The following is a 13,275-nucleotide window of genomic DNA, read 5'->3' as shown; positions in this document are numbered from 1 at the left end:
AAAATGAATACAGACATGTGGAATTGGTACAACAATGTTTTAATGCAAATATAAACATCCTACAACTTTAATAATTTTCAATAAAAATAGAATATGTTAATAAAGTACAAATTATCTAAAGAATAAACCAAATAAAAAATGACACTGAACCATGACATCCTGGAACTATTTGTCATATTAAATCAAATTATATTGCTGATTGTTCAAATGCATATCTCTGCCCGATAAACCGTCTTATGTACAGCTGGGAGCCCTTTTATATACAAATAAACTTCCATTATTAATCTCAAGAACAATTTGATAAACTACATAGCAAAGCAACTATCATGATGCAATGACACAATAGATATAGTAAGACACAGTAGTTCAAAGATATCACAAATGTGTTGTTCTCTGATACAGACACATGTATGAATCACACAGCAGTCTGCTCACCAGCTCACTGCACTGACTCAGATCTGCTGTGGAGATCTCCTCTTCAGACTGGGAAAGGAAGTCTCCAACCTCAGGGCAGGACCTGATCACGGGAATGTTGTAGCCATTGTTATCATCACCTAAGGATAAAAATGAAATAGTCAGGAATTAACAAAATTCCAGCACCAATTTCAGCATCTGATCACTAATAGAGGGCTTGGGAAACCTCAGTGAATTGATCCAGTGCAAACAACAAATAGAGAGATTACAGCTGTGTCAGAAATCTTATGCAGCTGACTTTTTGCCTCAGCCTAACCAGGCAATGACTTTGCAGGTAGCGTTTGTGCATGAAGGTACCTCACGAAACTCATTTCAGACAGACTTCTGAGGCAGCATAACGGTTTAATGATGTACAACAAAGGCCTTATTTAATTAGTACAATATTAATTTCTCACTAGAAGTAGAAATGACTTCAAAAGGTGGAAAAAGTTGGTCCAAAATGTACATTTACACACAAACTGATCACAAAAATCAACTTGCAGATGCCATATTTATTTTTTGGAAGTGGCTAGATAGCCAAATATAGCGATACATGCCATTTACACCAATTGTAAATAGCAAAAAAAAAAAGTGAAAAGCAGCATTTTCTGTGCACTATGTGTAAATAGTAGTTTGATTCTAATTGTACTAAGTGTAAATAGTTGTTAGATGCTGTTTATACTTGTGGCAGATACTATTGCACCTCAGTGTATTGTAGTATATTATAAAACAGTTATAAAAACAACATATTTAATATATATGATCATTTAAATGAAAGCTGCCTCATTGGGACATTACTATCCCTATAGCCCTACACCTAACCCTACCCGCAAAACACTTTATTCCCACTATTAAATGCAGGTTAGGCACTTTATTTAACTTTTGGAATATTTACTTATTTTTTATTTAAAATAAACACCTCTCTGAGCTGTTATGCAATGGGAAACTCGAGCTAATGCCACCGGCCTTACTCTCCACGCACTGATCATGTTATGCAGCGGGTTTTATTTTGTCATTTTGCCTGGCTCAATCAGACAGTGGTGGGAGGAGTTAGTGTAAATAGCCTCTGCCATTTGCACTTGGTGTAAATAGACACCATGTTGCCTTCCTACTTTCGTATGTTGCCTGTGGAGGCAGTTTTTTTCAGCTTCGAACGCAGCTTACATTTGAATATGTTGGACATCTAGCATATATGACCTACCGCATCGGTCAGCCATGCTGTCAAAAAAGATCCATGAGCGTGAGTCAGCCCCATATTTGACAAAAGACACATAATGGCTGGTGTTTATACAGAGAACTGCAAAGAGTTGCATCTGGTGCCTCTGTATTGAAGCATCTTCTGGAAGATGATCTGGAACTGTAAGTTTGTGAGGAGTGTGTTCCTGTCGGGAGGTATGAGTGTGAACCTGAAGAAAAAGCAAATAAATTTGGTAGTGTTTATGGGAGAAGGCATGTGGATAAAAAAACATGTAAAATGCATTATATCACTGAACGGTTGGAATACAAAGTACATAAATACGATTTTAGAATTAGGTTCACTACCTGTGTGTTACAGGTAGAGCAATACTGCTTAATTTTGCCTGGCTGGAGCTTATGGTCCATCAGGCACTGGCCACACTCATATTCAGCTAGATGACCACACACAAAACACTCCCGAGGAGCTGCCAGAGAAAACAGGAGAAGCATGAGAGATATTGAATCTGCAACAGTCCAATATCTGCTTCCACTAAACAAATATGATCAGGAGGAGATTTCATTTGGAAGTATGTTTGTTAAACTCACAACAATGTAAGACATCTGTGATGTCCAGCTCCGTTGAGGGAATGATTTTAGGGAACATCTTGAACTTCTTACCAAATCGTGGCATCTGAACTATAAGGCAAGATGGAATCTAAAATAAAAAAGTTTTGATTAATAATGCATACTAGGTAGTTGGCAAAAATGGGGTATGCAAACTGTAATATAATAATCATCTAATTTACAGTAGAGTCTGAGAAATGAACAAACCTCTCCAAACTTCAGATCACTTGATACTAAAGACATCTCAAGCAGCTGTTGAACTGAAGGCACGGCTCCCATCTGATTCTTCTCTACAATGATCTGATGCGTATAGGCATCCTGTGACAACTCTCCACGTGACCTAAAAACAACACACAAGTGTTAAGATATACAGTTCAAGCTTTTTTACACAGAATGTACACTACCTTTAAAAAGAGATTGGTCAGTGAAATTAGTTTTTGAAAGTCAGTTAATCTTACAAAGTCTGCATTTATTTGATCAAAAATACAGTAAAAATGCTATATTGTGATATATTATTATTATAATTCAAATATTTCTGTAAAATTTTCAGCATCATTACTTAATCAATCCTTCAATATGCTGATTTGCTGCTCAATAAACATTTATTTTTTGTAAGGGATTTATCTGTCTCTGTCTGTTTTTTTTTGTTTGTTTATTTGCACGTTTCCAGTGTTTTAGTTGGTTTCTATGGTTTCTTATTGATTTCATTCTCATGTGAACCTGTGTCTCATTTCTTTGATTTAGTTTGCTTGTGTATTTAAACCCTGAGTTCGTTCTGTCTGATCTCGTCCGTGTATAATGGTTGTTCTGTTGGTATTTTGATATTCCTGCGTATTCTGAGTGTTTTGTTTAAGAAAAGAATTATTAGCAATGTTGAAAACAGTTTAATATTTTTGTGGATAAAAGCTCAAAATAACAGCATTTATTTTCAAATAGACACCTTTTGTAACATTACAAATGTATTTCCACTTTGATCAATTTTATGCATCCTTGTTGAATAAAAATATTAATTTCTTTTAAAAACTGACTGACCCCAAACTTTTGAACCATAGTGTATATATGCATATTACATTCAAAAACATAAATAAATAAAACATGATATAATTGAATATAATAAAAGTATAATAATATAATATTGTGTTTTAATAAATACATATTAAAAATACTTTTTAACCTGTTTGCAAAACATATTCATTCAAGGGTTGTGTAATGTAAAAACTCAGCCATGTTTCTCAGATAAACAAATCTAGAGTGATCAACTGAGTGAGTGCAACTGAAACAAACCTGATTTTGAGCAATGGCTCTATGTGTAAAACATGCTTTAATAGAAGGGTGATGAACTCCTCTGGATCTGAAGGATAGCCGTAACAATATTTTATTTAGTATCAGAGTCACGTTCTCTCTAAGCCATAGATGAAAAACTTGCAGCTCTACATCAAAAAAGTAAATGAGCGCTATGGGACAAGTAATACCTTTCTCATCTGTAGCAAAAGATTTGCAGCCCAACTGTTTACGAAACTTCATCACACTATCTGCTGGAACAAAGCCCGATCTGTCGAGGGAAGCAGAGGTCATATGAAATGAACTGTGAGTACCCTGATGACTATAAACACATGCCCATGTGAGCATGAGTGTTAACTCAAGCTCTACAATTATGGCTGTGCATTAGCTTTGTGATGTGACTTTGTTATGTATTATCACACTATAATACATCAAGGGATTTGGGAGATCTTACCTGCGTAAACGGTTCACAATGTCCCGTCTTAAAATGTGTGAAATGCCTTCCTCGCTATCGGCTGATCTGTTAAACATTCTGCTGAAAGCTATGGATGACGTGAAGAGACTGTAAAAAAATGAATCAGCACATGCAAACAAAAAGAACGAAATGTGAAATAACAGACATAACATGCCTTTCTTAAGAGGCTTACCTAAAGAGAGTGGCATCTAAATAGCAAGAGTTAAAGTGACCTTGGATCCCCCTCATTCTGCCCACCAGATGAGACAAAACATCTTGCTCAGCAACAGGGGGAACATCTTCATCCAAATCTTCCAGGAGTGTGACTAAGAGGGTAAAAAAGGTACTTAAAAAAAAAAAAATTCTTGAGGCCTTTAACATTCCTCTGTTTCTAGAAGTGGAATAATTTAGGCCTCACCTGAGGGAGGTTCAAGTGGTTTCTGGATCTCATTTGAAATGAACAGAAATCTACTGTCTGGTTTGCAGTTGGTCAATGGCACAAACAAGGCTTTGTTTCCTTCACAGGTAAAATACCGTATTGTACCAAGCGTCCCATCCGAACAAGTCGTCACTTCATTGTCCTGAAAGGAATTGAGAGATTTTTTTATATCATTTGCATGCACAAAACACAACATAATCAGCATTTGCTCTGTACTACTGAGAGAAAAAATGTAGATGCTCACCAGTTCAAGTCCTGCCCAGTAATTTTTCTTTCCATCTGGAACTCCAATCCATCTTATCACCCCATATACAGTCAGTCCATTCAAAGATATGACCTCTGCCATGGACCCTACCTCCAAAGAATAATGGGACATGGCCTGAATGGAGTTGGACACATTCTTGTTGGAGAAGGTACTTCCTTTTTTTGCATTGCGGAAGTTAAGAGCTGGCATGGAATATATGCGAGACACTGCTTTCCTGTTCAAACCTAAAAAGGTAAAGGCATGTAAATCATACCATGACAGATTGATATCATCACCTGACATTCCTCAAGTCTTGATATAAAGTGTTATATAAATATGTACTGACGGAACATAGTCTGTCCAGTTTAAGATGGCAATCTTTTCCACAGCCTAGTCATAGGATCTCTCTGTTTATCTACAAAAGTACCCAATCCATTATCCTAGATACTTTCGATATGTTTTAAGGGCTAAACAGATGAGTGACTGACCCAAATCACTGCTGATTCTCAGTGGTTGTCTGGTGTTTGAATGTGATGGAACCACTTGGACAATGTCGGCTGCACTGAAGAAGGGAAGAGGGACAGTCTTCTTCGACAAAATATCCTCCTCACCCTCCTGTGAAAAAATTCAAATGCATGTCTGTCAACAGATCCAAGTGGATTCTTTACGCCATTAACGTGACTATATGCATTTCAAGTATTTCATCTATGTGATCAAAAGGTCGACACTTACAATGCATGGGGTTTTTTTTTTGTGTTTTTTTTGTTTTGTTTTGTTTTTTGCATTATGTACAGAACAAGACAGGGAACAAATAAAACTGCAAGACACTTCCATTTAGATCAATACAGAGTATGGATTTAGGGCGAGAAAAAAATACAATGCATGTTTAGATCATGTAATGTTACAGTTATGTCACCTTGATTCAGATTCTGATAAGGGATTTTCCCAAGAAAGTAAAACTACAGACAAACATTTCCTCTTTATGTATGTAGCCTACAATAATCAAATATTTTATTTAAAACAATTTAGGTAAATAGTCTATTTCAATATTTTAGCTTATTTCTTTGCATGAATTAATATCCTCACCATTAAGCTCAGCTCAAATCCCAGCATTTGCAAGACTCCTGGTTTGTCCTTGCCTACTTGAACCAGATTCTTGACCAGGCATGGTTGAAAATCCTTCTTGTGTTTGACCACAACAAGATCATCCTGAGTAAGGTCACAGACTGCAGTGAAGAGCTGGACGTTGCACATGAGCTCCAGTCTCCTGCTGGCAGGAGAAACGAACAAAAGTAGCTGAGCTTGATGGCGTGAGAGAGGGTATGTGTCGTCTTTCTTCACCGAACCACTGCTCCTGGTAATGCCACCTCCGCCATAAACCATTCCTATGAGATCTCCAGCGGCTGTCTCAGCATCCGCGCGCAAAATTGACCCGCGAGATAAGCCCTTCTTGCTTCTCCTCACTACAATAAAGTAGCGCTCCTGTCGTTCCGTGTCCACCTCCATGTTAAATGAAGAGTGTTTGTTCAGCAGTAACTTTATCAAGACAGAGACGAGTCAGTTATCTAGTCGTGATGTCATACATTTCTTTGCTGACATGTGACTAAAGATGTCCATCTGTGTCAACCAGGAAATCGTATGCATTGGTTTATTAATATAGGTAATATTGATTCATAAGATTAGTCAGAGTTGTTTTAAAATAATCAACACGGATAAAGTGTTCTAATAACAAATATACAAAAACGATTATTAATGAATGATTTAAATCTGGTTTGGCACAAACATCATAAAACATATGATTAATATGAAAATTAATGATAATGATAATAAGACAATAAAAACCACAATATAAATTTTGTAAATAACAACATACAACAAATTAAATAGCCTAATAACAATGTTATAGGCTATGGTATTTAGCCTATATGCAATGTTGTTTCCCAATGTAAAGACTGCAGATTTCTTTCATATGTCGTTCACTTAAAATAAATATGTTAAAAGAATTTATTCTAACAATATATAAAAAGTAAGTTACTTTACCTGAGAACACGGTTGTTGTTGTTTCTCTCTTTTTTTGGTTAATGGACAGTGGTGTGACGATGTCATTGTTAGTGCCATTCTGTAGAGACCCACTACCAGACTTGATAAACGAGTAAAATGCATGTACATCTCTGAGAAGAGATGAGAAGATATAGAAAACAAAACAATGTGACAAATGTCACTCACAAAGAGATTGCATTATCACAACCAAGTAAATAATTATAAAATCTATAGCATTTTAAAGTGTTCTAATAGCCTACTAATTTGCCTTGTTGTGTAACTCAACTAGGTTACAATAAAATGGTAGCAATTCTCAAGAACAATACATACATCTGTACATGAAGTACAATACTTACTTAAAATTTTGGGTATAAGCGTCTTTTTGGGATAGTTTTAGAGAGTCCGGGAGCTTTCTGTCCCTCCATTGAAAATGTATGTATTGTACGGTATACTGTCCTTGTCCAGAAAGCAAATAAAGACATCATCAAAGTAGTCCATGTGACATCAGTGGGTTAGTTAGAATGTTTTGAGGCATCAAAAATAATTTTTGGTCCAAAAATAACAAGAACTGTGACTTTATTCAGCATTGTATTCTCTTCCGGTTCTAGTCGTAGTTTTTGGACCAAAATGTATTTCCGTTGCTTCAAATCGTTCTTATTAACCCACTGATGTCACATGGACTACTTTGATGATGTCTTTATTTCCTTTCTGGACCAGGACAGTATATCGTACACATTTTCGATGGAGGGACAGAAAAGTTTTGGACTAAATCTAAAATATCTGCGTTCCAAAGATAAACGGAGGTCTTACGGGCTTGGGATGATGTGAGGGTGAGTCATTAATGACATAATTTAATTTTCATTTTTGGGTGAACTAACCCATTAAATTAAAGACAATTAAAAAGAAAATACACCTTCACATCTTGTAGACATGTGACATGACATGCTTTTGTATTCATCATGCACTCTGAAAGCACCTGACCTCGAATGTTTGAACACTAACTTGATGAACTTGTTTTATAACTTGTTCTTTTCACTGTCAAAAACTTTCTATCAGACATTTTAAAGGGTAAGAAGTCAGCGACTATAGTTCAGTTCACTATGCAAGGAGATATGAGATAGACCTGAATGCCCCGTCTATACCTCTGTGTCCAAATAAAAAAACCCGGTATATGTCTTAATTTAACTGAAAATAAAAGAAACCATATAGAAGTGTTCATGGGGAAATATCTTTTAAACTGCCCAAAAAGGAGGCTAAATAAATAAAGGAATAATAATCTTAACTCATTGCATATGCATGCAAATTACAGTTCTGCAAACCCCACACATTTTCCATGAACCAATGCATTATTAATTTTATAAATCTGCAGACATGTTTCAGCAAAAACCTGCCTACTTATATAAAGAACCCTTTTGAACTCTTGAGTTAACACGAGACATCTGAAGTCATGCATTTCATCACCTGCTTTATGCTCTATGATCACTTCCTGACAGAAAAACTGCAGGGACAATTCACCCGATAAAAAACTCAAATACCTACAGGCACCACATAGCTGAAATAAGTTGACATTTATCTGGCTGCCCATCAGATCACATGATGTCTATGAAGATGTTCACTAAACATGCCTGATAGAATGAAATGTTTTGACAGATTTTATGTAACTGGTAAAGACTACCTTTAAATACTTTCCCTATTAATAGAATAAGACTTGCACTTTATTAGTACAAGATAAACATTATGAAACAATAAGCAACATGTGCTGCTTCGGAATTGTTGACACAACAATGATTTTGCGTGTAGATGGCAAAAAATGTCCAGCTTCAAGTAAATAGTTGATACCCTTGCAACACCATCTTGGTCAGCTACACATTTGATTATGTATTGGATGCACTAAAATGACCCGTTCACATGACAGCAGCATTCTGGGAAATCTGTGATGTTTATGCTGCAGGGCTATGATGTCCTTGCCGAGAAACAAAGAAACAAAACAGAGCAACCAATAAAATGCAAACTTTATTCTCTACTCTAATTGAAAATAAATTGGGAAAAACAAGAGAAATAACAAAGTATTCCACATCCAGCAAACCACTCAGCACGAGTTGCTAAATTCATGTGGAAAAACGAAAAATATCAAACAGTCAAAGTATCTTGTAGCTCTAAAAGAATGTAAATAATTTATTTTACTAAGAGCATAAATCATATCAAATATCCAGTTCAAATAGCTGATAATGTCACTTGCTAAACTAGAAGAACTAAATGCCATTAATAAACTTCAATGTTAATATATATTATATTGTCGAACTAAAAACGTATAACATTGTCAATAGGATGAATTTTACAATAGGGAAAGAACATGATTCATGATTTTGTAATACGCTCTGGAAGACAGTCATGCCTTAGATTTAGACATGTCATTTTGACCCATGTTTTGACCACAGAAAATTGGAAAACGGCGCCCCCTGACCAAACTAGGCGAACCCAGGCGCCCCCTCGTGGTTGCTATAGTGCACTGCATGACAATAACGCTTTCGGCACAGTATATTATTTATTATAAATAAATGTTAATGAGGTAAACTGGCTGAAATGGATTACCATTGATACCCCATTGCTTTATTGTCTTCACCACAATTAAGGGATTTCACTACATGATCTATATGAGTTATATAATGTTACAATGAAAGAAGACATGATAATTCAAAAGTCCTTCACTTAATTTTATTGCTGCATGACAGTCTAGTACACTAGAATGTGTAAACAGATTTTCCGATGGCCAACATAATTTTTGCTGCAACTGGGATTATTAAATCCTACATTATAAATAACAAAATAAAAATGATTCAAACATTCTCATATCAAGCTTTTATTTTGCACCAAGGTACTTGCATGTGCTTGCGTGCTTGTTGACTTTCTCCGCATCTTAGTAATTAAAGTTGCGACGGCCAGGCTGGTGGAGCATCACACGGTGTATGCGAGAGTAATGTTGAGGAACGCGTTGACGAATGTGGTTCTGGCGCTGAATGCAATTACGGCTGAGATTGTGGCGGTTGGCCCGGGCCTGAGCCCGCTGTATCCGGCCCACCTGTGTGGCTTTGACCAGAGCACCGGACTGAGAGACCAGCCGCTGAGATACTCGAACACTGCCTCGAGAAGCAGGGACTTCCGGATCTACGTTGCTTTAGAAGGAGAGCACAACACCATTTCAAGTCAATACAATACTGATCAATGTCAACGCAATCTCACAGTAGAAATAGTTATAATGATTGCAATCTCTGAGCAGATGTATTGGTTTTACCTTGCATCACTGACTGAGTTGGCAGCAGATTTCTCAGTGCTGGACAGGGTTCTTATTAACTTGAACTGCACCTCACTGGGTTCAGAGGATGTCTCTCCATCTACAAAAAAAGAAAATACAGTTACCACAGAAAGCTGTATCTTAACCCTGTAAAGCCTGATAAATAATTGTCAGATCTTTAAAAAATATATATAAAAAATATAACAGATTAATGAACCTTTAGACAAAATAACAAAATTTGAGTGGGAAAAAACCTCAATTTTATTCAGAGCCCCAAACTCAGCACAAATATTTAATTTGTTGCAGGTGCTGATATTCATATAACCAAAAAGTATGACGAAATCAAATAAACCTATGTTGAATTCAATTCAGTAAGTGTTCATCTTGAAATATTACCAGGAATAGAAAAGCTATTCTTATATTTACACAGTAAAAAACAACATGTGAACCACAACCTGAAAGGGGATTTTTTAAATTATACTGCAAGACTATCCTTTAGTCTCAAATCTAGTTTATTTAAGCCCTTTCCACAACAAACTAGACCAACTGACTGTGCAAGAGTTAAAAGCCATAGAAAACAAATGTGTTTTCAATCAAGATTTAAAAGTGTCAACTGAGGGTGCAGATCTGATGTCAGGTGGTTTCACGGTCTTGGGCCGGCAACAGAAAAAGCCCTGATCCCCTTTAGTTTCAAAGGGAGTTTTAGGAATTACGAGAAGTAAACAATTAAGTGATCGTTGAGGTCTACATGAATTAGTTATAATATAAGATTAGTTTATTAAAGTACTAATAATATATTCTAGGGCCAAATCATGGACAGCTTTATAAACGTAGAGTAACACAGTATAATGAATCTGATATATAACCGGTAGCCAGTGCGGCTTTACCAAAACTGGGGTAATATGCTCCCTTTTCTTAGTACAACACAACAATTGCAACAAAAGTATATTGTGTACAACAGGGATTTCAGTACAGTTTCCATAAAGTTTCCATAATATTCCATAATGTCCTTGAATTAAATGCACTAGGACGTTCCTGAATATGAGACATTTGTGTCTCGGTACTCACCAGCTGCATTGACCATGAGCCAGCCCTCCTCGTCCACTTCCGGAGACCCTGGTTTTGGTACAGTTGGTTCATTCACGCTTCCAAAGAGCAGGTTTGTGAGCCGTTGAAACATGGTCATAAATTTCACGTGATTGTACTTAATAATAGATGGTGAACTGGATTGCCTTGTACACGGGTCTCTCTGGCAGATGTTACGAGCAGATCTCAGCAGAATGACTTCAGCCAGACCTTTGGTAAAGGAAACATGTGACTATAAATTTAAACACTCTGTTTTGAATTATATCAATCAAGGCCTGCTTAGAAACCACACATGACAGGATCAGGCTACGAGCTATTTTAAACTCAGAACTAATTTTGAGGTCAAGTTTCATTTTGAAATCAGAGCATCTTTTTTTTACCGGCCTGGCATAAATGCTTTTCCCATCCATGCACACTTAGAAAGTCAAAACATTCAGGGAACATTGTCACCAGTTTAGTTATTAAAGACATTTTGGCACAAAGACATTATCTAAATGTGAGTGCCATTTCTATGTAACGTTATATTTGTTCATAATATGGCCACAAAGATGGATGAACAGAATTTTGGGAGTGCATTGTTGGACCCCAGCTCTATTGTTGGAGTCCATCTGTCGTTCTCCAGCTGGGGGGTGTGCCACTGAAACAATACCTACACTTTCTCTGAAAACATGGTATCTGTATCATGTGAAAATGATTTAATTTCAATGTTTGTTTGTATTTGAATGCAGGATTCATTAAGCAGCATTTATCAAATAACATTTACTATATGTCGATGGTTTGTTTTGCTCTTTCGCTAACGTTAGTCATGTCAAGGTGTCAAGGAAAACACAAGGGGAACACATTTATCATTGTGCAATTGGCTACAAATAAAAAATGTTGTAGAAGAAATGTAAATGACAAATACTGCAAACATCACATATGAATCGGTGAAAAAAAGCGAAACATGGCTATAGAAGATTATGATTAAGAAATAGGCTATAGTATGAGCATGTGTGATACATACAAATTTGCATACAATGCATTTATAGACTACAAATAAAACATTTAGCGAATATAACGTTACAGATTTTCTTACATAGCTAAAATCGAGGCTTAAGTAAAACATACTACCTACTTCTTAATAGAGCAACCGATTTTCCGCCGTCTAATTTGTTAAAAATAAATCGTTGGACTTTTTCGGTAGTTTCCGAGGTAGACGTGCAGAATATATGATCTTTTGTTTATTTTTGCAAATGATAGCACCGCAGTATCCCAACGAACAGCTGATAATAAAAACAAAAAGCCCAGCGAAGTAGCTCCGCCTACTGCTGTAGGCTAGTCCAATAAGATTCGTACACAAAACGAGAGGTGGAGCCAGAAATGTAACCGTTTATTATACGTTTGTCATCTATTAGCTGACCTGGGAACAGTTTTTTTTTTACATGAAACTATAAAACTCACATAGACATATATACATGTATATGTCTATGTAAAACTCACGGATCAACCGTAAGTAAAACTGATTCCAGTTCAGTTGTGGAGGAAATGTGTTGGACATGTCGAGGGGCGTGCCAATCAACAAAATTTGAAAACTGCAGAATGTGCCGCAGCAACGGATGACTCTGAAATCTGGGAAGTACGCAGACCAGAGCAATGTTCCTTCATGTTGTTCCAAACCATCATGTCTTGCTTTCTTCAGTGGAACACTAATATAAATGTAATATTAGCAGAAAGTCGCTGACTCGCACTTTATGGAATAAGACGCAATAAGAGTTAGTGACATTTTCAATGGTGTAACATCTTACCGCATTATACAGCAAATGCGCCTTTAGTAAACTGTAAATGGTACTAAGTTACTTTCCACTAATAATAACCACTAGTAATAGTCTTACAGTTTTATCAGGGTTATGGCTTCTTATTAACATATCACTAACAAATACATATAACTGGTTAACGTTACGTCTTTTCTATAAATAGTAGAAATGAATTAATTAAACTTAATTAAATATAATTAAAAAGAACGTGGCAATATATGCATAATATGATTGCTAGTAAGTGAATGCGGGAAAATGTTCTTTAAATAAAGTTAAATAAGTCACATTAGATATTTTTAATTATAATTGATAAGCCTATATTTGGGCCTTTTAAACACATAATAAAAGATTTTTGCGTTTTTAGTGCACTTCATCAAACTTTGTGGAATGTGG

The 13,275-nt window shown here is 36.1% G+C and overlaps 2 protein-coding genes across 6 annotated transcripts in view; both read right to left on the bottom strand.

Moving 5' to 3' along the window:
* Nucleotides 1-22: 22 nt before the first annotated feature.
* On the bottom strand, nucleotides 23-6,319 carry cyld2 (cylindromatosis (turban tumor syndrome) 2). The gene is made up of 13 exons (XM_039674006.2): nucleotides 5,758-6,319; nucleotides 5,160-5,286; nucleotides 4,672-4,916; nucleotides 4,407-4,569; nucleotides 4,182-4,314; nucleotides 3,989-4,096; nucleotides 3,726-3,805; nucleotides 3,538-3,604; nucleotides 2,461-2,593; nucleotides 2,236-2,344; nucleotides 1,996-2,114; nucleotides 1,655-1,859; nucleotides 23-554 (listed from the first exon to the last, which is right to left on the bottom strand). The coding sequence occupies exons 1-13, from the start codon at nucleotides 6,175-6,177 to the stop codon at nucleotides 376-378; spliced, it is 2,088 nt and encodes a 695-aa protein (XP_039529940.2). The 5' UTR covers nucleotides 6,178-6,319; the 3' UTR covers nucleotides 23-375.
* Nucleotides 6,320-9,411: 3,092 nt separating this feature from the next.
* The window catches only part of tp53inp2a (tumor protein p53 inducible nuclear protein 2a), a 42,518-nt gene continuing 38,654 nt past the window's right edge, over nucleotides 9,412-13,275 (bottom strand). For 3 of the 5 annotated variants that reach the window (XM_089125300.1, XM_089125299.1, XM_089125301.1), the window contains 3 exons: nucleotides 11,072-11,299; nucleotides 10,004-10,103; nucleotides 9,412-9,884 (listed from right to left, as the gene is read on the bottom strand). In XM_089125300.1, the coding sequence (XP_088981426.1) occupies nucleotides 9,629-9,884; nucleotides 10,004-10,103; nucleotides 11,072-11,189 (474 nt within the window). In that variant the 5' untranslated portion in view covers nucleotides 11,190-11,299 and the 3' untranslated portion in view covers nucleotides 9,412-9,628. Of the gene's footprint in view, nucleotides 9,885-10,003; nucleotides 10,104-11,071; nucleotides 11,300-12,199; nucleotides 12,392-13,275 lie in introns of those variants that run through there. The other 2 variants (XM_039674078.2, XM_039674077.2) reach the window with 2 other exon arrangements.

This window comes from Pimephales promelas, chromosome 21 (assembly GCF_988280905.1).
Source record: "Pimephales promelas chromosome 21, fPimPro1.hap1.1, whole genome shotgun sequence".
NCBI lineage: Eukaryota > Metazoa > Chordata > Actinopteri > Cypriniformes > Leuciscidae > Pimephales > Pimephales promelas.
The sequence above is the reverse complement of the archived record's forward strand: the minus strand, read 5'-3'. Positions and strand labels throughout refer to the sequence as shown.